Source organism: Mustelus asterias, chromosome 17 (assembly GCF_964213995.1).
Source record: "Mustelus asterias chromosome 17, sMusAst1.hap1.1, whole genome shotgun sequence".
NCBI lineage: Eukaryota > Metazoa > Chordata > Chondrichthyes > Carcharhiniformes > Triakidae > Mustelus > Mustelus asterias.
Window position 1 is genome coordinate 67,471,867 of NC_135817.1, and position 25,622 is coordinate 67,497,488.

At 43.2% G+C, this 25,622-nt stretch overlaps 1 protein-coding gene across 5 annotated transcripts in view; it reads right to left on the reverse strand.

Annotated features, from left to right (window-relative positions):
* The window catches only part of LOC144506187 (type 2 lactosamine alpha-2,3-sialyltransferase-like), a 119,553-nt gene that overhangs the window by 8,698 nt on the left and 85,233 nt on the right, over positions 1-25,622 (reverse strand). For 3 of the 5 annotated variants that reach the window (XM_078232042.1, XM_078232038.1, XM_078232037.1), the window contains 7 exons: positions 21,486-21,591; positions 15,042-15,113; positions 10,656-10,765; positions 9,099-9,162; positions 8,426-8,521; positions 6,454-6,640; positions 3,578-3,715 (listed from right to left, as the gene is read on the reverse strand). In XM_078232042.1, coding sequence (XP_078088168.1) covers positions 3,578-3,715; positions 6,454-6,640; positions 8,426-8,521; positions 9,099-9,162; positions 10,656-10,765; positions 15,042-15,113; positions 21,486-21,580 — 762 coding nt within the window. In that variant the 5' untranslated portion in view covers positions 21,581-21,591. Of the gene's footprint in view, positions 1-3,577; positions 3,716-6,453; positions 6,641-8,425; positions 8,522-9,098; positions 9,163-10,655; positions 10,766-15,041; positions 15,114-20,097; positions 20,209-21,485; positions 21,592-25,622 lie in introns of all 5 variants that reach the window. The other 2 variants (XM_078232040.1, XM_078232039.1) reach the window with 1 other exon arrangement.

Genomic DNA, 25,622 nt, shown 5'->3' on the forward strand with positions numbered 1-25,622 from the left:
AACTATACAAGTCACATATCCTGAGGGACAGGACACTCTGGAGCTGCCATCCACTCCGCAGCTTCATAAAATCTTCTTGTGCTTCTACCCATATATTGGAAGCAGCACTGATATATGTGCTCTGCATGCCAATTGGTGATCTCTCTCAAAGCACTGCATCAAGTACCTGCTGATGAATAAGCTCACTAAGCAGCCCAACATGCAGATCCCTGGGTCCATCCCCATTTGCTTCTCCTCACTGGTGCAGTTTTATCAGTTGGTGCTCCCTCCTGGCTGCCCCTAGCTAACTCCCCTAAAAAGGATGTACCTGAACCAGTGCTTGGAGAGTCTGGAGTGCTTTCTACTGATCACATCATCTCTGCCTTTATGCCAGGCACCTTATCTTGAGAGATCACTAGATCAAAAGAAAATAATGTATTCTACAAAGTGGTATGTAGGTCACAGCTGTTCCCACAACCTTTTAAGGGAGGGGCAGTTTTATCTGCCTGCTAGTGACAAACAGCAGCCAAGATAAAGTTGGAGTGAATCATTAGCTCATTGGGTTGGCTTTTTAAAATTCGTTCAGGGGATGTGGGCATCACTGGCTGGGCCAGCATTTATTGCCCAGCCCTAATTGCCCCAAGTGGTTTTGCTAGGCCATTTCAGAGTCAACCACATTGCTGTGGCTCTGGAGTCATATGTAGGCCAGACCGGGTAAGGACGGTAGATTTTCTTCCCCAAAGGATAAATGATTTGGAAGAAGGTGTAACTGGTGTTATCAGCAAGTTTGCGGATGACACGAAGATGGCTGGAATTGCGGATAGCGAAGAGCATTGTCAGGCAATACAGCAGGATATAGATAGGCTGGAAAATTGGACGGAGAGGTGGCAGATGGAGTTTAATCCGGATAAATGCGAAGTGATGCATTTTGGAAGAAATAATGTAGGGAGGAGTTATACAATAAATGGCAGAGTCATCAGGAGTATAGAAACACAGAGGGACCTCGGTGTGCAAGTCCACAAATCCTTGAAGGTGGCAACACAGGTGGAGAAGGTGGTGAAGAAGGCATATGGTATGCTTGCCTTTATAGGACGGGGTATAGAGTATAAAAGCTGGAGTCTGATGATGCAGCTGTATAGAACGCTGGTTAGGCCACATTTGGAGTACTGTGTCCAGTTCTGGTCGCCGCACTACCAGAAGGACGTGGAGGCATTGGAGAGAGTGCAGAGAAGGTTTACCAGGATGTTGCCTGGTATGGAGGGTCTTAGCTATGAGGAGAGATTGGGTAGACTGGGGTTGTTCTCCTTGGAAAGACGGAGAATGAGGGGAGATCTAATAGAGGTATACAAGATTATAAAGGGTATAGATAGGGTGAACAGTGGGAAGCTTTTTCCCAGGTCGGAGGTGACGATCACGAGGGGTCACGGGCTCAAGCTGAGAGGGGCGAAGTATAACTCAGACATCAGAGGGACGTTTTTTACACAGAGGGTGGTGGGGGCCTGGAATGCGCTGCCAAGTAGGGTGGTGGAGGCAGGCACGCTGACATCGTTTAAGACTTACCTGGATAGTCACATGAGCAGCCTGGGAATGGAGGGATACAAACGATTGGTCTAGTTGGACCAAGGAGCGGCACAGGCTTGGAGGGCCGAAGGGCCTGTTTCCTGTGCTGTACTGTTCTTTGTTCTTTGTTAGTGAACCAGATGGGTTTTTACGACAATTGACAATGGTTTCATGGTCATCATTAGACTTTTAATTCCAGATTTTTACTGAATTCGAACCCAGGTCCCCAGAGCATTGCCCTGGATCTCTGGATTACTAGTCCAGTGACAATACACTAAACCGCCACTTAGCCACCGAGGTCTCCCTTGCCCACTCTCTCAATGACCCGTTCCTCATGGTGATGCAGAGATTATGGGTTGGCTGCACTGCCACTAGTTCAGTTCGTCTCAAAATGATTTAAGTGGAATTTTATCCTTTGGAAAAAAGAGATGAGTATTATATAATAACATGACAGGCATTCTAATAGTGAGCCACCTACATTGCATCTGCTGGGAAATGGTGAAAATAGAATATGCAAGTTTTCTGGAAGCCACACAGTGAATTAGTTTGAAAATCTGTTGGAGTTTGTGCAAAGGACAGGAAGTCCTTCAGCAGCCACCATGTTACAGGTGCAGCTTCCTAAGTTAAAGGAGTCTGAAGTAAAAGGTAGGGTCAGGGCTTTGCAATTGACAATAGTGGTGTGGCAACATACAGGAAGGATTTTATGGCTGCACTCGTCCCGAAACCGTAAAATCCCACCCGAGGTCAACGGACCTTTCCATGGTCCGCCCCTCGCCCGCTCTGAATCCCGTGACAGGTGGAACGGTAACATTCTGGCCACTGTGTCTGAGGGCTTAATGCACCCAGCTGCAGCTATCCTCTTGCTTCGAATGGGCACCCATTAGTCTTCCTTACCTTGGTATGCTTCCTCAATCCAAGGAAGTTTCCCATTGGCAAATCACCCAGGAAAGAGCACTTACATGACTGGAAACTGTTTGTTACACAACAGCTGCATACTTTGAACAATTTTTGGATATCCCAGCTTCCTCAGGGACACCTTCTTTAATAAAACTTTCATTCTGTCTTTCCCAAAGGAAAGCTCTTTCAACCTATCTGCCTCATTAGTCATTGGATTCTGATTTTTTTTAAAATGCCTTCTTTTAAGAGCTCCTGACTGCGTAATTTAATTTGGGGTAGCTGCATAGGGAGCTTTTAGTTAAATTGTTCAAATTGACCAACTGTGAATAAGGTGAAATCTGGCTGCCGTACAATTAGCTCTCATATGTAGACCCACTCTCCTAGCTCATGTTTATTAAATTCTGGGAGCACAACTCTTTTTTTATGAGCTGACTATGGAACTGTAGCTCATATTATGAGAGGCAGCATGAGAGGAAGGGTTTGTAATAGTATAATTACTGTTTATGTTCTTTAGTTTTCCACCATTAAATAGAAACCAGATGGAACCATGAATACAGGTGGGAGGGAGAAAGTGCTTGCAACCAAAGATGTTGGATAATAATTGTTTTGTTGGTTGCTTTGTGCAGTACATTGAAACACCACGAGAGCGGCGAGACAAAAAATTCGCCAGAACATTCAGGGGCCTCTTGAGCTGGGGTGAGAATTTCCGGTCTTGGGACACACGTGGCTGGAAAATTCCACCCCATCTCTTGACAATGAAGCTGTGAGGAGCTGCCGCTTGCAATTCCCAGTCTCACGCACATGGAGCTTTCAAGCAGGGAGGGTCAGGTATTTTGCCACAAGAACGTTGCAAGTAAAACCATCAGGAAACAAGTTGCACCAGACTGTTCCTGCACAGTTCCCAGCGTCTTGACTTGATGCTTTCTCCTTTCTCGTCCATATTAATCCAGGATTTGTCAAATGGGAAGTATTGGAATTTTCATTAAATTTCAGCTCATACCATTCTGCGGTGCTTCCGACTGTCCAGGTAAATAAATATATTTGAGTGGATTCATTTGGATTTCAGTCCCTACGATCTCAGTTAAAAGCTACACAGACACATCACCAAAAATAGGAAAAGAAAACATACTTATCATCATACCTTAGGCCAAGTCACAAATGTGGGTAGTTTTAGTAAATCAAAGGCTGCTTTCTGGACTATGGAAGGTTTCAGTATCCTTATTTGACTATTTTTGTAGATGAGCTGCACTGGCGGTTTTTTCCAGAAGCCCCGCATGGACTGTAATAAAATCATAAAATCGATTGCTGTTTTGAAAACACATTACAATTGCAGTTAAATCTCTACTCTCCAGCTTTCTTGACATCTACTTTAATAAGGTGGTATGGTCAGTCTCCATCCGGTGAACTCCTTAACATCTACAGGAGCAGTCAACTTTCTTTATTCTTTACAGAGTCGTTTCAGCAATTTATCTCAAAGGTGGGTTCTGGACACCATCACCAAATTGCTATACTTGTACTGAACTTGCTAAATTATGATTGACCAGAGGTGAAATGGGCAGCACAGTGGTTAGCTTGGGTCACTATCATAGAATCCTTACAGTGCAGAAGGAGACCATTCAGCCCATCGAGTCTGCACCGACAACAATCCCACCCAGGCCATATCCCTGTAACCCCACATATTTGCCCTAGAACAAAGAAAATTACAGCACAGGAACAGGCCTTTCGGCCCTCCGAGCCTGCACCGACCATGCTGCCCGACTTAACTAAAACCCCCTACCCTTCCGGGGACCATATCCCTCTATTCCCATCTCATTCATGTACTTGTCAAGACGCCCCTTAAAAGTCACTGCCGTATCTGCTTCCACTACCTCCCCCGGCAACGAGTTCCAGGCACCCACCACTCTGTGTAAAATATCTGCCTCGTACATCTCTTTTAAACCTTGCCCCTCGCACCTTAAACCTATGCCCCCTAGTAATTGACTCTTTCACCCTGGGAAAAAGCTTCTGACTATCCACTCTGTCCATGCCTCTCATAATTTTGTAGACTTCTATCAGGTCGCCCCTCAACCTCCGTCGCTCCAGTGAGAACAAACTAAGTTTCTCCAACCTCTCCTCATAGCTAATGCCCTCCATACCAGGCAACATCCTGGTAAATATTTTCTGTACCCTCTCCAAAGCCTCCACATCCTTCTGGTAGTGTGGTGACCAGAATTGAACACTATATTCCAAGTGCGGCCTAACTAAGGTTCTATAAAGCTGCAACATGACTTGCCAATTTTTAAACTCAATACCCTGGCCGATGAAGGCAAGCATGCCATACGCCTTCTTGACTATCTTCTCCACCTGCATTGCCACTTTCAGTGACCTGTGTACCTGTACACCCAGATCCCTTTGCCTATCAATACTCTTAAGGGTTCTGCCATTTACTGTATATTTCCTATCTGTCCCTATCCCTACTAATACCCCTGACATTAAGGGGCAATTTAACATGGCCAATCAACCTAACCTGCACATCTTTGGACTGTGGGAGGAAACCGGAGCACCCGGAGGAAACCCATGCAGACACAGGGTGAATATGCAAACTCCACACAGAGAGTGACCCAAACCGGGAATTGAACCCGGGTTCCTGGTGCTGTGAGGCAGCAGTGCTAACCACTGCCACCGTGCCACCACCGTGTCTGTGCGGAGTCTGCACGTTCTCCCAGTGTCTGCATGGGTTTCCTCCGGGTGCTCCGGTTTTCTACCACAGTCGAAAAGGCGTGCTGGTTAAGTGCATTAGCCATGCTAAATTCTCCCCCATTGTACCCAAACAGGCACCAGAGTGTGGCGACTAAGGGATTTTCACAGTAACTTCATTGCAGTGCTAATGTAAGCCTACTTGTGACACTAATAAATAAACTTTAAATTCTGCCTGTGAAACCAAACCCTGCAAGTAATTAATAAAGGCCAGTGAGCATCCGGGTGACAGTAGATGGGATAGGACATAGGCAGCAGAGTTTTGGAACAGCTAAAGAGGGTGGGAGGTCAGCCTAAAGAATTTTGGAAGAGCTGAGCTTGAAGGTGACAAAGGCATGGGTGGGATTTCATCCGCAGATGGGTGTAGACGTGCATTGTTTGAGAGTGGATCTAGACACTGTCTTAAAGGGGAAGATATACAAGGTTGAAACTTGGCTCAGAGTCAAAGAGGGCACCAAGTTGGTGAATCATTTGATTCAGTCTGGTAGAGTGGCCAACCTCTCTTTCCTACACAAAGCCTTTGAATGTGCTGTTGCCTATGCCCATCTTTTTCAGGACTCCAGTTTGAAACCCTCCAATCAGGTTTCCGCCTCTTCCCGAGATGAAATCAGTGGCAAACAGAGTTTGAGTTTGGACTCAAGGCAACAGCTTTGATTTTTTTTTCAATGCTTTGTTAGAGGATGCTGCAGCTCATCTGGAACTGGACGTCAGCTGAGTATCCTGACAACACAAAGGCAATAAATGGGCGAAGAGAGTCGGGGATAATGGTCGGGCTGATTGCTATCAGTGTACAGGGAAAACGGACCCCATTTCTTCAGATGATGTCACCAAATGGAGGCATTTTAAAGGGGAAGGGGAGGGAGGCCATCCCTGTGGGACCCCAGATATAAAGATGCACAGTCAGCAAAAGGAGCCATTGCTAAAAATTCTCTGGCTACAATTTGATAAGCAAGAGTAGAACAAAGTCCACCCGAGCTTCACAACATAGGAGGATTGTGCAATCAATTATTAATGGCTGCAGAGAGAGCAAGAAGGTTGGGGAGGTATAGAGCACCACAGTCACAAACATTATTCGCGCCTTTGGGCCCATTTGCTTTTGTGGCAGAGTTGGAAACTTGGACTTATGAGAGGAACTGGCATGGATTTTGGAGGCAACTGTACATTCAAGGACTAGAAGAGAAATGAAGGCCAGAGATGAGGCAGCAGTTTGCAAACATAGAGGGGCTAAGGGTGACTTGTTGGAGGGTTGTTGTTAAAAATGAGCAATTTCAGCAAACTCACCACTTTCTGCTTTAAAAGCACCTCCTTTAACCAGCGTAAGTCTATCGCCTTAAAGGGAACAAAAACCAGTGTCGTGTCGGGATCATACTGGCTGAGGTTGGAGAAAACAGACTCTGGGTAAGAGACCCTAAATGTTGTTTTGTTCCCAACATCATCTTCGTATCCAATCACAGGGCCACTATTCAATCTTAAAGGAATTAGAAAAGGAGCAGTGAGGTAAACTGAAACAGTATCGTAAACTATTCAAAGAACATGCCTTCTACCTTTAACTCACCCTACACTTCCTAACTAAAATTCTTCCTGTCCTAATAGTCTGACAACAAACTGAACCTCTTTCACTAAGAAATACTAGCATTGTGGCACCATTGTGCAGTGCTGAATTTTAGTTAAAATAAAAATTAACCTGAATAATCCGAATGTCACACTGTCAGAACTGTAAATTCTTACAATTTATTTTGTCTGCAGGTCATTAAAATTGAGACGATCAATTCAACTACCTCAGTCACCTCTCTTCCTTCCCCCAGCTCCCCAGGCCAAACTTCATCTAGGCCTCAGCACTGTACCGCACACCCCCCTTCTCTAATTTCCTTCCCACTTCCCCGAAGAAAACGGCATGTTCTCCCTGTGTCTGCGTGGGTTTCCTCCGGGTGCTCTGGTTTCCTCCCACAGTCCAAAAGATGTGCTGGTTAGGCGCATTGGCCTTGCTAAATTCTCCCTCAGTGTACCCGAACAGGCGCGGAAATGTGGCAACTAGGGGATTTTCACAGTAACTTCACTGCAGTGTTAATGTAAGCCTACTTGTGACTAATAAATAAACTTTACTTTACTCAGTCTACCACCACAAAAGACCCCAGACTGTTGCACTATTTAATTTGCTGTTTTATATGAAGTCCTAAAAGCAATATTCTCCCCACTTCAGTACGGCAAGAGCAAAGCTCCTGAGGTCTTTTGTCTGAACGACTGCTTTCATGTTCCAATGGCCTCCTCATTCTTCCAGCCGCTCTACTTTCTACACTTCTGTTCTCAAACCACTTTATTTAAATGCCTTTCTCCCAATATTTAAAAGTTCCTGTAAATACTGTGTCACATTACACAAAACTCCCAGCTGGTAAATCTGGTGGGGCACAACCATGATGTTCTGTTCAATTTGTAGCTGAATTTTTATTTTAAAGCCCACATCTGTCTTATTGTCCCACCTCCGGGACATAGTCGCTCCCATCCTACCCTCTTCCAATTGGATTCCAAAACCCAAATCCGTTTCCATCAATGACAATCGATTTCTCAGATTGTGTCGTTTTGGATATTGCCCCAGCTCCATCCTTTGCAAACTTTAGCCAACCCAAGATTCCTGCCATACATTTATCAACCATCCTGGTCAGGTTCCACGGGTCCCCCTAAAAATAAATTGTTGTTCAGACAATAAATTCGAAGGCCCCTTTGTTTATTTTCAAATCCTTTGACCAACATTCTCCACTCTATCCTATCGAGCCCTTTGCTCCAGAACGTACTTCAGAATGTTCCATGGTGTTAGTCTGGCCCACCACTGTGCTTTTAATCTCTGCTTTCACACCAGTGTCCTCCTCCCCATCACATAAAGCACTCAATCTTATATGAGAAATGGTACATGAATGCTAGCTGCTAAATTCTCTTTAAGGTTGTTCTATTAATTATTGAATAAAGTTTTTGGAAATTGAAGCAAGGAACTCAATTTCCAAAATGCTATCAAAAACATGTGATGCCATTACAGCGCAGTTCCACCAATCTGCAAAGATGCAAACTGTTTGAACACACATCATAATAAACTTATGGGGTTTGGGGAGAAGGGGGAACTGCAGCAATTGCTAAATATTTGAACATCTAGTAACATTGCTGGTTTTAAATGTATCAAGAAGCTCGAGAAGACGCTGGCGTTAGTTGCATGAGACAACTTGTTCCACATAACAAGGTTTAACAAAAAAAGAAAATACTGTACCTTATAACAACATCGTAGGAGTCTATCTTTTTCCCTAATGTCTTGTTTCGAAGTACTGCTCCATTGCCAACAACAATGCAATTCACACAAGATATGCTAGTAAACAGAAAGCGAGACAGGCATCAAAATCTAATTTTCAAAACTACATGTCCAAGGCCAGTAAAACAACTAATTAACAATTCGGATCGTTTTTAAACTCACTAGTCTAGCTTTTTCAAAATGTACAAAAAGTATTTCCTTATGCTTACCAAACTCTGATCCTATTCCGCCCTCCCACAACCAACACCCCCCTTCCTCCAACCCTCCCAACATTAACAACCGAGTGTCTCGAGAGCAGGTGTTGTTTGCTAACTATTTTGGACATTCCCAAGCCTCTTCCCTCTTGTGGGGGAATGTAGAGGGTCACAGTTTACAACTAAGGGCTCGCCCATTTGGAATGGAGGTGAGACACAACACACACACACACACACACACACACAGTTGTTCGTTACCCACTGCGTGGGTGAACTACCTTGGACTTATCCTGCTTACCTATAATGTCACAGCAGAGATGGAGGAATGAAAATACGTGTGTGCATTACATGGGTTGAGGCCACAATATTCTACATCATCTGAGACTAAATAAATATCGTCTGATCATAAACATGTTTTTTTAAAAGAAGAGTTCACTCACTTCTTCAGTTTTTCTGGAAGATCACAGCTCGTCAATGTACTAAGTGCTGCTTGGAAATACCTTTCTGGAAAACAAGTGAAATAATAAAGTTTAAAATGCATCAAGTATTCATCCTCTTAAAATTGTGCCTCAGCTTGCCTCAAAGCAGTCAGTGTGTAATTCGGTACAACATATGCAAAAAAAAAGTAAAATGTGATTGCATATGGATAACGAAGAAACACGTCTATAACTATGTCAAAATAATGCAATGATATTTCACTGACCTAGTGTTAACTCTATGTTCTCTCTCTGCACAGGTGCTGCCTGACATGCTAAGCACTTACAGCGCTCTCTGTTTTGATTTCACATTTTCAACATTTGTATTAATTTGCTGGTACTGAAGACTTATTGACTCTGAAGATGGCTTGGCTGAGGAAATTTGTACTTGAATAACATAGAAAAAGCCCAAAGCATGATACCTATGGCATCCACAGGTTTAGCATGTAATTATTAACTCTAAGGATCCCTCGAACTACTGCAACAAGCTCACTGCTTTACTCTAACCTAAATGACACTATATAAATAATTACATTTGTGGCAATGTGTAACTAACCAAATGCTTACTGTTATACTATTTCACCAAATCATGGAATCACAGAATCCTACAACGCAAAAGGTGGCCATTTGATCCATCGAATCTGCACTGACTCTCTGACCGAGTATCTTACCCAGGCCTTATCCCTGTAACCCCACATATTTACCCTGCTAAACCCCCAACCTACGCATTTGGGGGTGAGTTTAGCTCAGTTGGCTGGACAGCTGATGCACAGCGAAGCCAACAGTACGGTTCAATTCCCGTACTGGCTAAGGTTATTCATAAAGGTCCACCTTCTCAACCTTGCCCCTCGCCTGAGGTGTGGTGATCCTCATGTTAAATCACCACCAGTCAGCTCTCCCCCTCAAAGGGAGAGCAGCCTATGGTCATCTGGGACTATGGCAACATTACCTTTACACATCTTGGGACACTAAAGGACAATTTAGAATCACAGAATCCCTACGGTGCAGAAGGAGGCCAAGCATGGCCACCAACCTAACCCATACAGACACAGGGAGAACGTGCAAACTCCACAAAGACAGTCACCCAAGGCCGGAATTGAACCTAGGTCCCTGGTGCTGTGAGGCAGCATTGGTTCAAAAGCTATTGCAATCTTACCCCAATAGTGGTGCTTCACCTTACTACAAATCTAATTCATCTCGATAGCATGCTATGCTGAGAATCAGATAGACGAGGGCTAATCTATGCAAAATGGTCTCATCTGTCAAACACAAAGACCAAACACACCTCCTATGCCTAAAATGTATTATGTACTTTAATTCTCCGAGATTTCCATCATAGTCAATCTTAACAGTACTTATAAATTTCTCTATGTGGCCTTTCCTAATTGCAGAGGCCAATAATACTCTGCCCCAGTCAGAAAGATGGTTCGAGTCTGAAGCATTGCTTTTGGCCGTTGAATTACCAGTACGTCTTTAACATGGCAATTTATAGTCCCCATGTCTCTCAGAAGGAACATGTACCTGCGCTCAACATGCCAAATGGCAAGATTTCTGGAACTGCCATTGTTTTAGCAGGCCACCTTTTATAAATGATGTCGGAGTAACACAAGAAGGGGTTCTTGGATTTGGACCTGGTGAAAGACAAAAGATGGGGGAAATAAAGACTTAGTGGGAAGAATCAAACGTTAAAATCTTATCAGTGTTCCATTTATACCTTGTCCAGACAGCGTAAAAGACAAAAATAAATTGCAACATGCTCCAAGGTTGAGACACTAATAGTGTTTTGCAGTGTGGCTTGGGGCAAAACCAATAGATTGCACAGACATACAAGGCAAATGAGGAGAATTAGCAGCATGTATTGATATCAAAACCACATATAAATTATTCAACACGGAGCCAGCATTACAAGTAGGTAAATTTAATCCATGGACTACATTATAATTGCCAATTTCAATAACCCCAATGTTTCAGTGTGTGAATATAAATACAAAGATTCGAGCACGCTGCAATAAAAGGAATGTTATACCATAGATGGAAAGCCAAGGGCAAGAGTAAATGTTTCAGTTGGTTGGATGTCAATGCCGCAAGGGTCTATGTTGGATAATTTTATACATACATTTATATAAATGATTTAGACAAAGAGTCAAAAAGAAATGATGCCAAAGCCTATCTATAGCATCAAACTAGACATTGTTTAGATCACAATTGGAATTTTACACATTGTTCTCAGAAATTCCATTGGAGGAGAATACAGTGAAGATACACTTAAACGAAGAAAATCATAATTAAGAAGCAATGCTCAAAAAATGGCTTTTTAACAACTATGTCAGAGAAGGCTCTAAGGTTTTCATAAATTAAGCAAGCGGGAAGGCTGTGAGAGGGTAATAGCAGAAAATTATTTCCAATAACTGACAAATTGCACCAAGGGGGTCTAGATTTCGAACGATCACTGCAAGAGTGAAAGGGGACGGCTAGGGTGGGCGATCTAGACTCAATCATCCAAAGGAGGCAGAGATTTAAGAAGGGAAACTGGAGCAGGCTGTGAAAAATAGGAACCATTAAAGGTTACAGGGAAAGTGCTTGGAAATAGGGTTACAGCAGATGCTCCAGCTGATGAACCAGTAATGGTTTCTCCCCATTTTAGAATTGGAAGACAAAGGGAAGAGCAGGATAAACAGAATAATGGCAATCAAAAGCAAATAATGGCTAAGCACCATAAAGGACAAGGATAGGTGCAAATTTTTCTCTATCTGGCAAAATGTTTACAGAAATTATTGAATTCCCCATGGTTTAGTAATTTAGTGAATTGCTCAATGTGACATTGAACCATGTACACCAGAAAAGTATTTCCTTGTTTATTCAAGTAGCACAAGACAAGGCAAGGATAATGTGATATTCCAATCCTTGTTCAGGTCCATGTAAAAAAATGAGTCCTTGACAAATGTGTCAGAGAGACTCCAATAATGCCCATAGACCTATCATCCAAAGATGTGCGGGTTAGGTTAATTGGCCATGCTAAATTGCCCCTTAGTCTCCCAGGATGCGTAGGTTAGAGGGAGTAGCGGGTAAATATGTGGGGATTTGGGGATAGGGCCTGGATGGGATTGTGGTCAGTGCAGACTCGATGGGCCAAATGGCCTCTTTCTGCACTGTAGGGTTTCTATGATTAGCCAAACCCTCAATAAAGGATTAAATAACAGGAAAAATGGATAGCAAAGCAGGAGTTTTATGAAACCAAAACAATGACATTGTTGTCAAAATACCTTTTCCAATGCCACAAATAACAAGCTGAAACTGCCCCAGGACTCAGTGGTTAGCTTGACATACACGTCAGATCATAAGACAAATAGTTTACAAAATCACTCACGTGGTATTTTTACTTGAATTATTTTACAGGTTATCCCTTTCAGTTCATTCTTCTTCAAACTCCTCTCTTTAACAGAACCTGCCTTTTATTCCTACAGTCATTCTTGCTTAAAGACAAGCAAGGTCAATTTATACCCTTTTATCTAACTTCTTAAATATTTATCCCGATTAGATACACAGTGCCTGAAAACCTGAAATCTTCACGCTCTCACTCACTTGCATATTGGTTCTTCCCCAGCTTCTGCCTGCAAAGAATCAGGGGTTCAAGTGAGTCCCATTTTAATATTCCACATTTAAGAAAGGATATTGGCTGCACTCCCAGGTGCCAACCTCGATCAATGTTCAAAATTAAAGACATATGGATAGAGGGGAAAAAAACATATCCTTCTCCTTAACTACCCACATCCAGTTAAGGGGAGTAAAACAATCTGTTACCAGCCAGAAGATTCTACCTAATAAATAGTATTTTGGTAACCCAGCACCCATTTGATTTCTAAACATATTCTTTCTTGTGGCACAATTGCATTTTAAAGATAGCAACTTCCTACTCTGTTACATTAAGGATGCTTGGCCCCCTTCAAAAAGTAAGAAGTTTAACAACACCAGGTTAAAGTCCAACAGGTTTATTTGGTAGCAAAAGCCACACAAGCTTTCGGAGCTCCAAGCCCCTTCTTCAGGTGAGTGGGAATTCTGTTCACAAACAGGGCATATAAAGACACAGACTCAATTTACATGAATAATGGTTGGAATGCGAATACTTACAGCTAATCAAGTCTTTAAGATCTTAAGTGCCAAGGTGTCACTGCCAAACTGACACTACCCAAGTGGCACAATCTTAAAGACTTGATGGCCTCCAGTTCAACCAGTGAGGCCAACATGACTGTTCCCCGTGAACGGGGAACAGGTGTTTTCCTCGCCGGAGAGAACCTCTCCTGGCGAGGCCATAAAGGCAAGTGAGGCCGGACGATTGAGTGCCGGGCTCGCTAAGCAGATGCAAAACTGTATTTAAATAAATGTAGCAGCCTCTCACTCATTTCTGGCGAGAGGCCGACCCTGCCGGAAATCCGGGTCTCATAAAATCGCGAGGGCCAAGAAATCAGGCGAAATCCTGATTTCTTGGCTCTCGTGTGATTTTACCAGCTCGCTCCGCCCACCAATGGGTGGGATGAGCCAGTAAAACTCCACCCCATATTTGGCTTCTGATATTTGTCCAGTTGGGGCTCAACTAGCCCACTCCCAACTGGATATCCTAGTGACACAATTTACAAACCCAAATCGCATGCCCTAGTTTGGTCAACAAACCTACTTTTTCATTCTATCCAACAGCACTTCTAATTTTTGTTGACTGGACCCTCAGTTGCTGCTGTAGAGGATAATATAATCCGATCTGCAGTGTCATACTGGCATGTAGCCTCAAAATTCGATCCATTAGTTGTTGAAAAATGGCAGCAGCTCTATATAGAATAAATGGCATCACTTGGCACAGATATAAGCCTCCTGGTGTTACAAAGTCCGTTTCCTTTCTTTGGCAAATAAAATTAATGGATGCTGCCAATGTACTTTTGTAAGATTTTGAGTGGACAGGAAGTTAGCATTTTCCAGACATTGTCCACGCTTGCCATGAGGTAAGCATCAAAGTTGGCTACATGATTTAACTTTCTAACATTACTGTAGAATCGCCAAGTTAGATTGGCTTTTGGTGCCATTATTATGGACTTTGACCATTCACTGAGAAACTCTTCCATTATCCTCAGTTCTATCAGCATCCCGACTCTTGGAAGACCGCTCGTCACTTTGCCGCAAGGATCCGATACAAGTTCAGTGAAACTGCTTCCCTCTGAGCCAATACAAATCTTGTTTAGTAACATGCATTTTCTCAGGCCAAGAGATAAAAAGATCCCTGTCTCTTTCAGCTACTTGTTAATTAGTCATTGCTGTGTCATCAATTCTTGTTGAACCTCAAAGGTTTCTGGAGTTTTGAGTTTCCAAAAGAGGCTTTGACACTGGCATAATGGTCTCCTGACCCTGTCATGCTCCTTCTGTATTTTTTTTCCTCAGCCTGGTTTGACAGTACTTTATGGGCTCTGCTGTTCTACAATCTCATGTCGGTTCTACTATAGAGCCTCGAGTTTGCTCCCAGCAGGGCAACCAGAAGCAAAACAAAGCCACCTCATTTTGGCTTGCTTAGTGTGTTTCATTTGGGCCTTTTCCAGGTGTTCCTTTACTTTAGGAGTGGCTGCCTTCATGCTCTCCCTCCTTTCCGGTTGTGCTCCACCACATTCCACACAGGACTATTCTGTCCCTCCCATTCCTCTCTCAGGCAAACAGAGTTGTCCAGTATTAATGACACCAAGTCCATTCCACTCGATTAATAGATGAAGAATCTATCCATTTCCTTTCTGAGCACTTCCAATATGCCCACTCCAATTTGAAAACGAACTAAACTAGTCACTCCTTAGAAAGGGTATTTATACTCTTTAACACATAACTATTTTAAAAATAAGCAAGTCGTATTTTCCTCAGAGAAGTTAAATAACTTACATTGTAAGATCGTCTTCAGTCTTCTTCATACTAACGAACTGCAGAAAGAAGCTCACGTTGCTGTAAAAATCACTAGGAAATAAGGTATTGCGACATCAGTGACCACATGACGCTCTTTTCCTGCATCATCCATAAAAGCAGCCTGCTTTATTTAAGCTGATATTTTTGTCATTCTCTCAAAGAAGGCAACCAATGTTCAGACAGCCATGTACTGGTAGATCTTGGACGGCAAGGACAGAAGCAATGATGCATACAAAGTATTATTATAGTGCTGAAGTGGATCTATATTCCTCTTGGGCCACGACATGTAACTTTTGTTCAGTAAACCAATCATCCGGAATTCAATTGCCGCTTGATGATAGAACTTATGTAATTGGGCAATACTTATGAATGCCTGGTTTCCATTGAGTCAGGCATCCAATTTTGCTGTGACTTAGTTAAGAACTGCTTTGCTTCATAGCAAATATATGGATAGGCAAGATGATTATGACTGGAAATAAATTTAAGATATTCAGAAAAAAAAATGACATGGAAGATCGAAATCAAAACTGAGAAACGTTGGAAAGAGAAGGTCATCAGCATCTCTATGGAGATCAGGTGCATGAATGGGCTGGAAATTGGACAATCAGGGACAAGGATCTCATGCCCAAGGGACACCTAAAATCGGACATCGAGTCAGACTTTTTCAGCTGTCTCTAATGGCTACCCAAATCTGGTGTGAAAGTGACCTCATTGAGGGCCATCTGCTGAAACTGGATATGAAAATGCAACAAAAATTGGAAATTCTCAATTTGGGATTCTTAGGCGGGTGAGAATCACTAAAGTGTCCTTTTATTTGAGAAATTGAATAAAACAAAATTTAATCAAAAGGGGTCACGGGAAACAAAAGGAAAAACACCAAGTTAACCCTTTACTTTATAAGAACCATGGACCTTCCGTAGACAAGCTTACCCATGTCGGCCATTAGGAGCAAAACTAGGGTTGGATATTCTTTTTAAAATGTTCCTGAAATTTTCATCATCAGACATTTGATCAAAGCACACCACTCATGTGGTGACTATCGACACCAGCAGTTTTCCATCTTTTGCAAATGCTATTGTATTGGTTTAGTGCCTCAGAATTGAACAAAGCCCCAGAACAACTTTTGATCTTTTGTTTTGGTGAGATGTATTGCGTACACTACAAATCAAAGGGAGTCTTCAGAATAAAGGTAAACAGTGGAAAATTTCAAGAAAAGCTATGCTTCACTAAAGACTACACATTTGTAGTGTTTCTATAGCATATGAGACACACCAAAATGCCAAATAAACTCACAAAAACATTGATAAAACTAGAAGTACCTGAAGCTTCCATACAATTTTATGATGCACAGCAAGGTGTTAAAAATAATAAATAAAACCAAACCTATTTCAAAGCACTGACTCCCACATCCCACCCCTGAAGCCCAAGGAGGTTCATCAGCACCCAAGCTGCACAACCTCCATAATAAAATACATTCTACTGAAACACATAGCACAAATCAATGTGAACTTTCCCTCCTCTAATTTGCCTCGCTCTCTCTCGCTCTCCCACCATCCATAGTTTGTCTCTTTCTCTGCCTTCCCAGTTTCTCATTTCCTCTTCCTCCAGTTTCTCTCTCAAGACTCAAACTTCCCTCAAGATCAAGATTTTTGCTGGTCTCCAGTGTCGTCGTTGTCACGACCTGTGATGAAGCTGTGCGTTCCAAGTAGCTGAGGGACCCTCACCTTTCAGACAATGGGGTGGGTTTGCCGGCAAGTCGCGAGAATCAGGACAAATGCACCTGTGCAAACCATGCATACAAAGGGCCAGTTCTTCCAGCGGAAGTGCTCAGGAAACACAAAACCCATTTCAGTAAATGCTGCCTAAAGGTTGGGAAGCTTGCATACCACTTACTTCTGGAGAGACTAGCTTCTGGAGGTGCTGGGCTACAGAAGCTTCCCCAGATATAGGAGCAGTGTTCCAAGGCTTTATGGGGGATTGAAAACTGTTGATGAGGAAGTAAGGACAAGGCACAAAAAAGAGAGAAAACTAAGCTTTTTGGCGGTAACTTTAGTATTGCAGTTGATGCAAGAGTCCCAGTTGGATTGATTCTCAGTCACAGCCAGGCGGCCAAAAGGCCCATCTTATTCATTGCTCTGTTAATATGACAGCATCACTAATACCTGCCGGCTGATGGGTGATGAGGTGTTGCTGTTTGATTGCAAGACAGGCAACGGCATTCAATCCAACTAGTGTTGGAAGAAACAATTCCCTTAAGTACCAGTATCAGACTTATACCCACTAGATTCCTGTTACAATTGGAGCCCTATCCTAAAATTTGCCCTTCATAATCAGATGGCAGTTTCTCAACGAGCTGGCACATTTATTTCGTGATGTGAAAAGGCCATTGTGCTCAGGTTTAACAACTGACCCCTGCCAGGATAAAATGTGAGATACCCAGCACATTCTACCATCACATGAAATATATATGGAAAAAAAGTACACAAACATAAACATACATCCATTGAAACGGTCCCCTACACTTCCCGCTGCCTCGGAAAGACAGCCAGCGTAATCAAGAGCCCCACGCACCCTGGACATTCTCTCTTCCACCTTCTTCCAAAAGTCTGAGATCATGTACCAACCAACTCAAGAACAGCTTCTTCCCTGCTGCCATCGACTTTGGAATGGACCTTGCATTAAGCTGATCTTTCTCTACACCCTAGCTGTGACTGTAATACTACATTCCACAGCCTCTCCTTTCCTTCTCTATGAACTGTATGCTTTGTCTATATAGTGCACAAGAAACAATATTTTTCACTGTATACTAATACATGTGACAATAATAAATCAGATCATCAGCAAACCTCAAGCAGCACAATATTTCAGAGCAGGATGATAATTAATCCCACAAGGGGTTAATATTCTTTTAAACCTGACATGTTTTGCACTATTTAACATACAATGACACTTTAAAATAAAAACAGCAGGTTTGTCTCCTTCCAGATTAGCAAAACGAAATAGCGTGTTAGTAATGGGAAACCAGTGTGGGTGATGCTCTGTCCCCAAGCACCCAAGTGAAAATTGTGTTATGGCCAGAGAATCGCATGAGAGGACCAAACATGTTTTCCATGCCTTACTAGTTCTTGAACAGAGTCAGGTTCCCTGCCTTCCTAGTCCTCAGTGAGAAAACAATCACACCGAAAACACTTTCGCTTCATGCTCATTAAAGACTTCGAAAAGACTCCAAAAGCTAGTGGCTTTGTGCTAGCAAATAAACCTGTTGGACATTAACCTGGTGTTGTGAGACTTCTTACTGTGTTTACCCCAGTCCAACGCCGGCATCTCCACATCATTAAAAGACTTCACCAGGGAATAGCAAAATGTTGTGCAAAGGCACAGCGATCAGTCTGGTCGCCAGGTATTACTCACTCCCAGAAATTAAGTTCAAGTAAAATTTATTTATTAGTCACAAGTAGGCTGACATTCACACTGCAATTAAGTTATCTTGAAAATCTCCTAGTTGCCACACTCTGGTGCCTGTTCAGGTACATTGAAAGAGAATTTAGCACGGCCAATCCACCTAACCTGCACATCTTTGGACTGTGGGCGGAAACCGGAGCACCCGGAGGAAACCCACGCAAACACAGGGAGCATATGCAAACTCCACATAGATAGTGACCCAAGCCGGGAATCGAACGCATGTCCCTGGCGCTGTGGGGCAGCAATGCTAACCACTGTACCACCTACGGTGTTATTATTCCTATTTCTAACCAGCTTACTTGTACCATAAACAACTCAGAACAAGAAGAGCCATTATAACCATCAAGGTTGTGGGAATTCCTGGGAATAGATTTATTTGAATTTAGTGGGAAAACCTCCCTTATTATAACTTAGATTGAAGTAAATAGATTACATAGTGTCACAGTAGAAGCAGTCATCCAACCCCTCAGAGAATTTCTGCCACATGTGATTCTGGGCACCATAATGTCTGACAATGGGCAGCAATTTGCTAATGAGCCGTTCCACAATTTCACAAACAAATGTGGCTTTGTTCACGTAACCATGGAATCATGTTATTTCGCTATCCTCAAGCGAATGGAGAAGCTGAGAGAGGGCGACGAACTGTCCAGGATTTAGTGAAGAAAGACAAAGACTTTTATCTAGTTTTTCTAAATTATCAAACTCACCACTACAAAATGGTTTCTCACAATCAATTGCCAATGGATGGGAGATTGAGAACATTGCTTCCATCTCTGACACAAAAGCTGAATCCCAATTTCACTACAAATGTTAACGAGAGGGTAAAACATGAGGAACAACATGAGAAACAAACAGGCCGTTAACTTTAATCACAGGCTCTGAGCATCTCAGTTACCAGTGCTGATCAAAGCCCAGGGAGAGAGCATGGGTCTGAGTCAATGGCAGGAAGGCACAAATCATCGAAAGAACTCAATGACCAAAATTGTACAGGATTGCGACAGACCAGGGTGTCATGAAGAGAAACCACAGTGCTTGAATATCCTGATGAAAAAGGAGAGACTCACTACAAGTTCTGTAGCCACCCAGGATAAGACCACTCATACTGACAGAAGGGGGAGTACAGAACAACCTCAACCGCAAAAGGAGATCAGAGCAAGATCGGTGGGATTGGTCAAGGCACCTCAAGGACTAACCTTGTGAAGTATGAGAATTTGTGGTGGTATGGAAAGAAATGTAGGGGATGTAAGACGTGGGCAGCACGGTGACACAGTGGTTGGCACTGCTTCATTACAGCGCCAGGGACCCGGGTTCGATTCCTGGCTTGGGTCACTATCTGTATGCAGTTTGCACAGACACGGGGATTTGCACAGTGACCCAAGCCGGGAATCGAATCCGGGTTCCTGGCGCTGTGAGGCAGCAGTGCCAACCACTGTGCCACCCACGGTTTTATTATTTCTATTGTGCCGACTAAGGGATTTTCAAGGTAACTTCATTGCAGTGTGAATGTCAGCCTACTTGTGACTGAGAAATAAACTTACTTAAACTTAACTTTATTTCTGAGAGTGAGTAATACCTGATCTCCCGTGTCTGCGCGAGTTTCCTCCGGGTGCTCCGGTTTTCTCCCACAGTCTGAAAGATGTGCTGGTGAGGTGTATTGATCCAAACAGGCGCCGGAGTGTGGCAACTAGAGGAATTTCACAGTAACTTCGTTACAGTGTTAATGTTAGCCTTACTTGTGACTGATAAATAAATAAACTTTAAATAGGATAGGGATAAAAAGCTGTGGGAGATGTAGAGTAAAAGGTTACCAGAAGCATTACATATTACATCAGCATTATGCTGATGTAATAATGTCAGATCATATGACTGAGGAAGGGAGATCTGGAAGATCTGAAGTTCCAAACTTGTGCAGAGGTCCCAATATGTACATCGTAGCTATGAATAAAGAGTAATGGTTTGAACAAACTATTGTCTCGAGCAGCTTACTTTGGGAATATAGACAAGCCCCCAAGGAACCTGGAATAGATCCCAACCACACAACGAAACAGTTACCTCCTTTAAGAAGTCAAGAAAGTAATGACTCAAATGGGTGCGAAATGCCCTACATAAAATAACCAAATGACACCCTTCCATGCACTCCAATGGTGTCAATATTCCACAACCCTCCTTAGGATGATGAGAATCACGCCCATAGTCCATCAAAAATGCTAACTAACTCAGCAATGTTCCCAACAAGGACAGATGAACATGGATTCATATTCTTACAAGGAGCAGTCATTGAGCATGCACAAGTGTATCTACACCACATGGACTGCAGCAGTTCAAGGCAGCTCAGCACCACCCTCTCAAGGTTAACTAGGGGTGGGCAGTAAGTTCCAGCCTAGCCAGTGACACACACATCCCATAAATTAATTTAAAAAATGAAAATAAATGCACTGGAAAATAATTCTCAATAAAGTACAGGGTGATGGGGGGTGGGGTGGGGGGGAGTAACAAGGGGTGAAAAACACGCAGAATTTATACTGTTCAACACAAGAATCATCCTCGAGTGAAGCCTGACAGGTTGAGAATGGTATCTTTTAAGTCAACTAGGGAGATTTTGAAAGGTTTTCCCCCCAAAGAAAGGGCCTCTCAAATTCCCCTGAGAAGAATCGCAAATTTCCACAGAATGGAAAGAAGCCGAAATAAAGAAACATTTTGGTTATGGGTCAGCCCAGTTGTATTTAGTTTCACTTCAGCAAAAAAGCAAAAAAAAGATCATGGAGAGTTGATTGCATCCTTTACTGTCGAACACATCGAGAACATGAAATAAGGCTGCAGACATGTCAAAAAGGTACAGCTCCATATGCAGCACACACAGCGAAAGTGGTAGCCTGGCGTGGGCATAATGCACAGCACTCTACCGCTAATTAAACTTTTGTACATTATAAACAACAGGCAAGCATTAGTAAAACAACATACCCACTAGGTTTCATTTTATCATACAATAAGTAGTAAGAGAACAACAGGAGAACTATCACCACCAAGAACACCTTAATGTATCGGCGTTTCTTCATGTTTCCCAGGCCTGAAAGACAAAAGAGGGAAAAGAAATCTTATTGCCGAATAAGTCCGTTTATGCAAATCATGACGGTAGTTCACCCACTTCCACTTCAGTCTGATTTCTCAATTTTTTCATTAGCGTTTCTATGTATATCACATTTACTTGCATCTGACAGCAATTTGTTAAAGTGAAAATTGTGGGCAGCAGACCCAAGACTTCTTGATCTCTGTGGTCACCCAACAACACTCCTCTTCAGCAATATAATTTCTATTATTTGTACTGGCAACACAAGTAAGTGCCTTTGCTGTCTCCAGGAAACTAACTGTCACACATCAACCGACTACTTGAAAGCAAACAATTACCATTAGCTAATTGTGCAGCAACTTGGTCTGAAATCACTGCAGAAATGCTTCATTCAGCAGGTCACATCATTGTTCTCATTCCCACATTGTTGAAAGACATTTGATCTGTTTCCTGCCCACTCCTCCCCCCCTGCACCGCACAATAAGATTTTAAACAGGGCATGGAGTTAAGGTAACCAAACAAAAACAAAATGTATTTACAATATTCTCAGGATCCCCTTACGCCGCCCTCCTCTCCTCTCTCCACCACACCCCCACCCATCATCAAACTCAGGTATCCTTCTCCATACTGACCTGACATTCCGATTTGGGTTAAGGCTTGTGGGAGAGAAGACAACAGCAGGTTAATAAAATGATGGAATAAGGCCCAGCATGAAAGCCAAATATATTTCTATAGAGCCTAAATGAGGTACCAAAAGGATTAAGGGAATATTTACTTTCAGCACGATTTATTTTCGCTTAAGCCATGGACTATTCAAATTCAAATATAATGTTGTGCACATGATGAGTGACCTAGTTTCTTGGAAGCTCAGTTCTAGAATGGTGGTCCTTAGAAATGTTAGCGATCAAGAACTTTTTATCTAAAGAGCAATCATAAGCTAAATTATCTAAAACACGCTGTTCCTGGAAGATTTGCGCAAATGGCTAAAAATGTTAATAGAATCATAGAATTCCTATGGTGCAGAAGGAGGCCCATTTGGCTTCTCAAGCCTGCACCAACAACAATCCCACCTAGGCCCTATCCCCCGTAATCCCCTGTATTCATTTTGTTAATCCCCCTGACACTAAGGGACAATTTAGCACAGCCAATCAACCTAACCAACACATTTTTGGAATGTGGGAGGAAACCGGAGCACCTGAAGGAAACCCACGCAGACACGGGGAGAATGTGCAAACTACACACAGACAATTACCCAAAGCCAGAATTGAACCTGGGTCCCAGGCACTGTGAAGCAGCAATCTAACCACTGTGCCACACCAACATTGTGACTCTAAATATGGCACAATCACGCTGAGTAACACTCGTAAACAAACAATTTGGCAAACCCCTCTCATTCCACAGATTCAAACAATTCACACAAAACTGCACTGAAATTCAATAAGTGGAATTTTACGGGATTTTTCCAAGTGTCCTGCTAGCCTGAAAATGGGAGAGTTCCAGATCCATTTTTTGGGTGAGTTTTCAAGTCCAGTCTTATGCACTCTGTCTCTGAAAAGATGGGCTAGTCAGTTTCTAGCCAGAGAACACAGCAGACAGCCTGTAAAGGGAGGTATTGCGCATGTGCAGACCTCTGATGCTGTACATGCACGTCAAAAGTAGCAGTGGTCTGACAGACAGACAGAGAGCTGTCAGACACCTGCTACTGCAGGCAGCCTCAAACAGCAATCCCAACCCCCCGCAACCGTGGAGACCCGCAACCGGTGATGCAGCTCCCACTGCACCGCCGCCCCCCCCCCCCCCCCCAACCTCCCAGACCAATCATAGCCCCGCCGTTCAGAGCAATCACGGCCCCGTTGCCCTCTTCCACCAATCGCATCCAGAGTGGCAACGGGACCCCCTCCCCCTATTGGACTACCCCCTGGCCCACCCCCACTGCCCAGGTACCCAGGGTGGCACTGCTAGTCTGGCACTGCCCAAGGGGCACCCCGCCTTGCATTCAGCCTCCCCAGAGGGCCTCAATGGCCTCTGGTTCCATTGGCGAGGCCAACACAACTGTTCCCCTTCATGGGGTGCAGGTGTTTTCCTCGCCGGAGAGAACCTCCCCTGGCGCGGCCATAAAGGCAAGCGAGCCCGGATGATTGAGTGCCAGGCTCGCTAATCATACTGAAATTAAGATTTGAATAAATTTCAATAAATTAACTAGCTTCTCACCTATTTCTAGCGAGAGGCTTACCGCGCCAAAAATCCTGGTGTTGTAAAACCAGGACAGGTGTGAAAACCGGAGCCATTCGCGCTAGCTGCTTTACACCCAATTTTACAACATTTTCCCACCGCAAAGCGGGAGTAAAGCGGCCGTAAAATTTCGCCCATTGATTATGCCACTGAGATAAAATATTTAGTGGATCTGTTCCTTTTCCCAATGTTTTCTCTTTATTTAGCTATCAGTAGCTCTGTTATCTTCTCCCTTTTTATTATCTGAACCTGGGAAATCGTCAAACTTAAGTTTGCCTTGTTTGTCTAGTATCTAGTTTCTCTCCAAGCCAACTGTTATGATAACATGGAGTTTTGTTGAACTGACATTGCACAGTAGACTTAGAACACAAGAACATAAGAACTAGGAGCAGGAGTAGGCCATCTGGCCCCTGCATTCACTAAGATCATGGCTGATCTTTTCGTGGATTCAGTTCCATTTACCCGCCCACTCACTATAACCCTTAATTCCTTCACTGTTCAAAAATTTATCTATCCTTGCCTTGAAAACATTCAATGAGATAGCCTCAACTGCTTCACTGGGCAGGGAATTCCACAGATTCACAACCCTTTTTGTGTGAAGAAGTTCCTCCTCAACTCAGTCCTAAATCTGCTTCATCTTATTTTGAGGCCATGCCCCCTAGTTCTAGTTTCACCCACCAGTGGAAACAACTTCCCTGCTTCTATCTTATCTATTCCCTTCATAATCTTATATGTTTCTATAAGATCTCCCCTCATTCTTCTGAATTCCAATGAGTATAGCCCGAGTCTACTCAGTCTCTCCTCATAAGCCAACCCTCTCACTCTGGAATCAACCTAGTGAATCTCCTCTGCACCCCCTCCAGTGCCAGTATATCCTTTCTCAAGTAAGGAGACCAAAACTGTACACAGTACTCCAGGTGTGGCCTCACCAGCACCTTATACAGCTGCAACATAACCTCGCTGTTTTTAAACTCCATCCCTCTAGCAATGAAGGACAAAATTCATTTGCCTTCTTAATTACCTGCTACACCTGCAAATCAACTTCTTGTGATTCTTGCACAAGGACACCCAGGTCCCTCCGCACAGCAGCAGCAATTTTTTACCTTTTAAATAATAATCCATTTTGCTGTTATTCCTACCAAAATGGATGACCTCACATTTACCAACATTGTACACCATCTGCCAGACCCTTCGCCCACTCACTTAGACTATCTATATCCCTTTGTAGACTTTCAGGTCCTCTGCACACTTTGCTCTGCCACTCATCTTAGTGTCATCTGTGAATTTTGACAAACTACACTTGGTTCCCAAATCCAAATCATCTTTGTAAATTGTAAACAATTGCAGTCCCAACACTGATCCCTGAGGCACACCACTAGTCACTGATCGTCAACCAGAAAAACACCCATTTACCCCCACTCTTTGCTTTCTGTTAGTTAACCAATCCTCTATCCATGCTAATAAATTACCTGTAACACCGTGCACCTTTATCTTATGTAGCAGTCTTTGGTGCGGCACCATGTCAAATGCCTTTTGGAAATCCAGATACATCACATCCACAGGTTCCCCATTGTCCACTGCGCATGTAATGTTCTCAAAGAATTCCACCAGATTAGTCAAACATGACCTGCCCTTCATGAACCCATGCTGCGTCTTACTAATGGGACAAGTTACATCCAGATATCTTGCTATTTCTTCCTTGATGATAGATTCAAACATTTTCCCTACTACAGAAGTTAAGCTAACTGGCCAATAGTTACCCGCCTTTTGTCTACCTCCTTTTTTAAACAGTGGCGTCA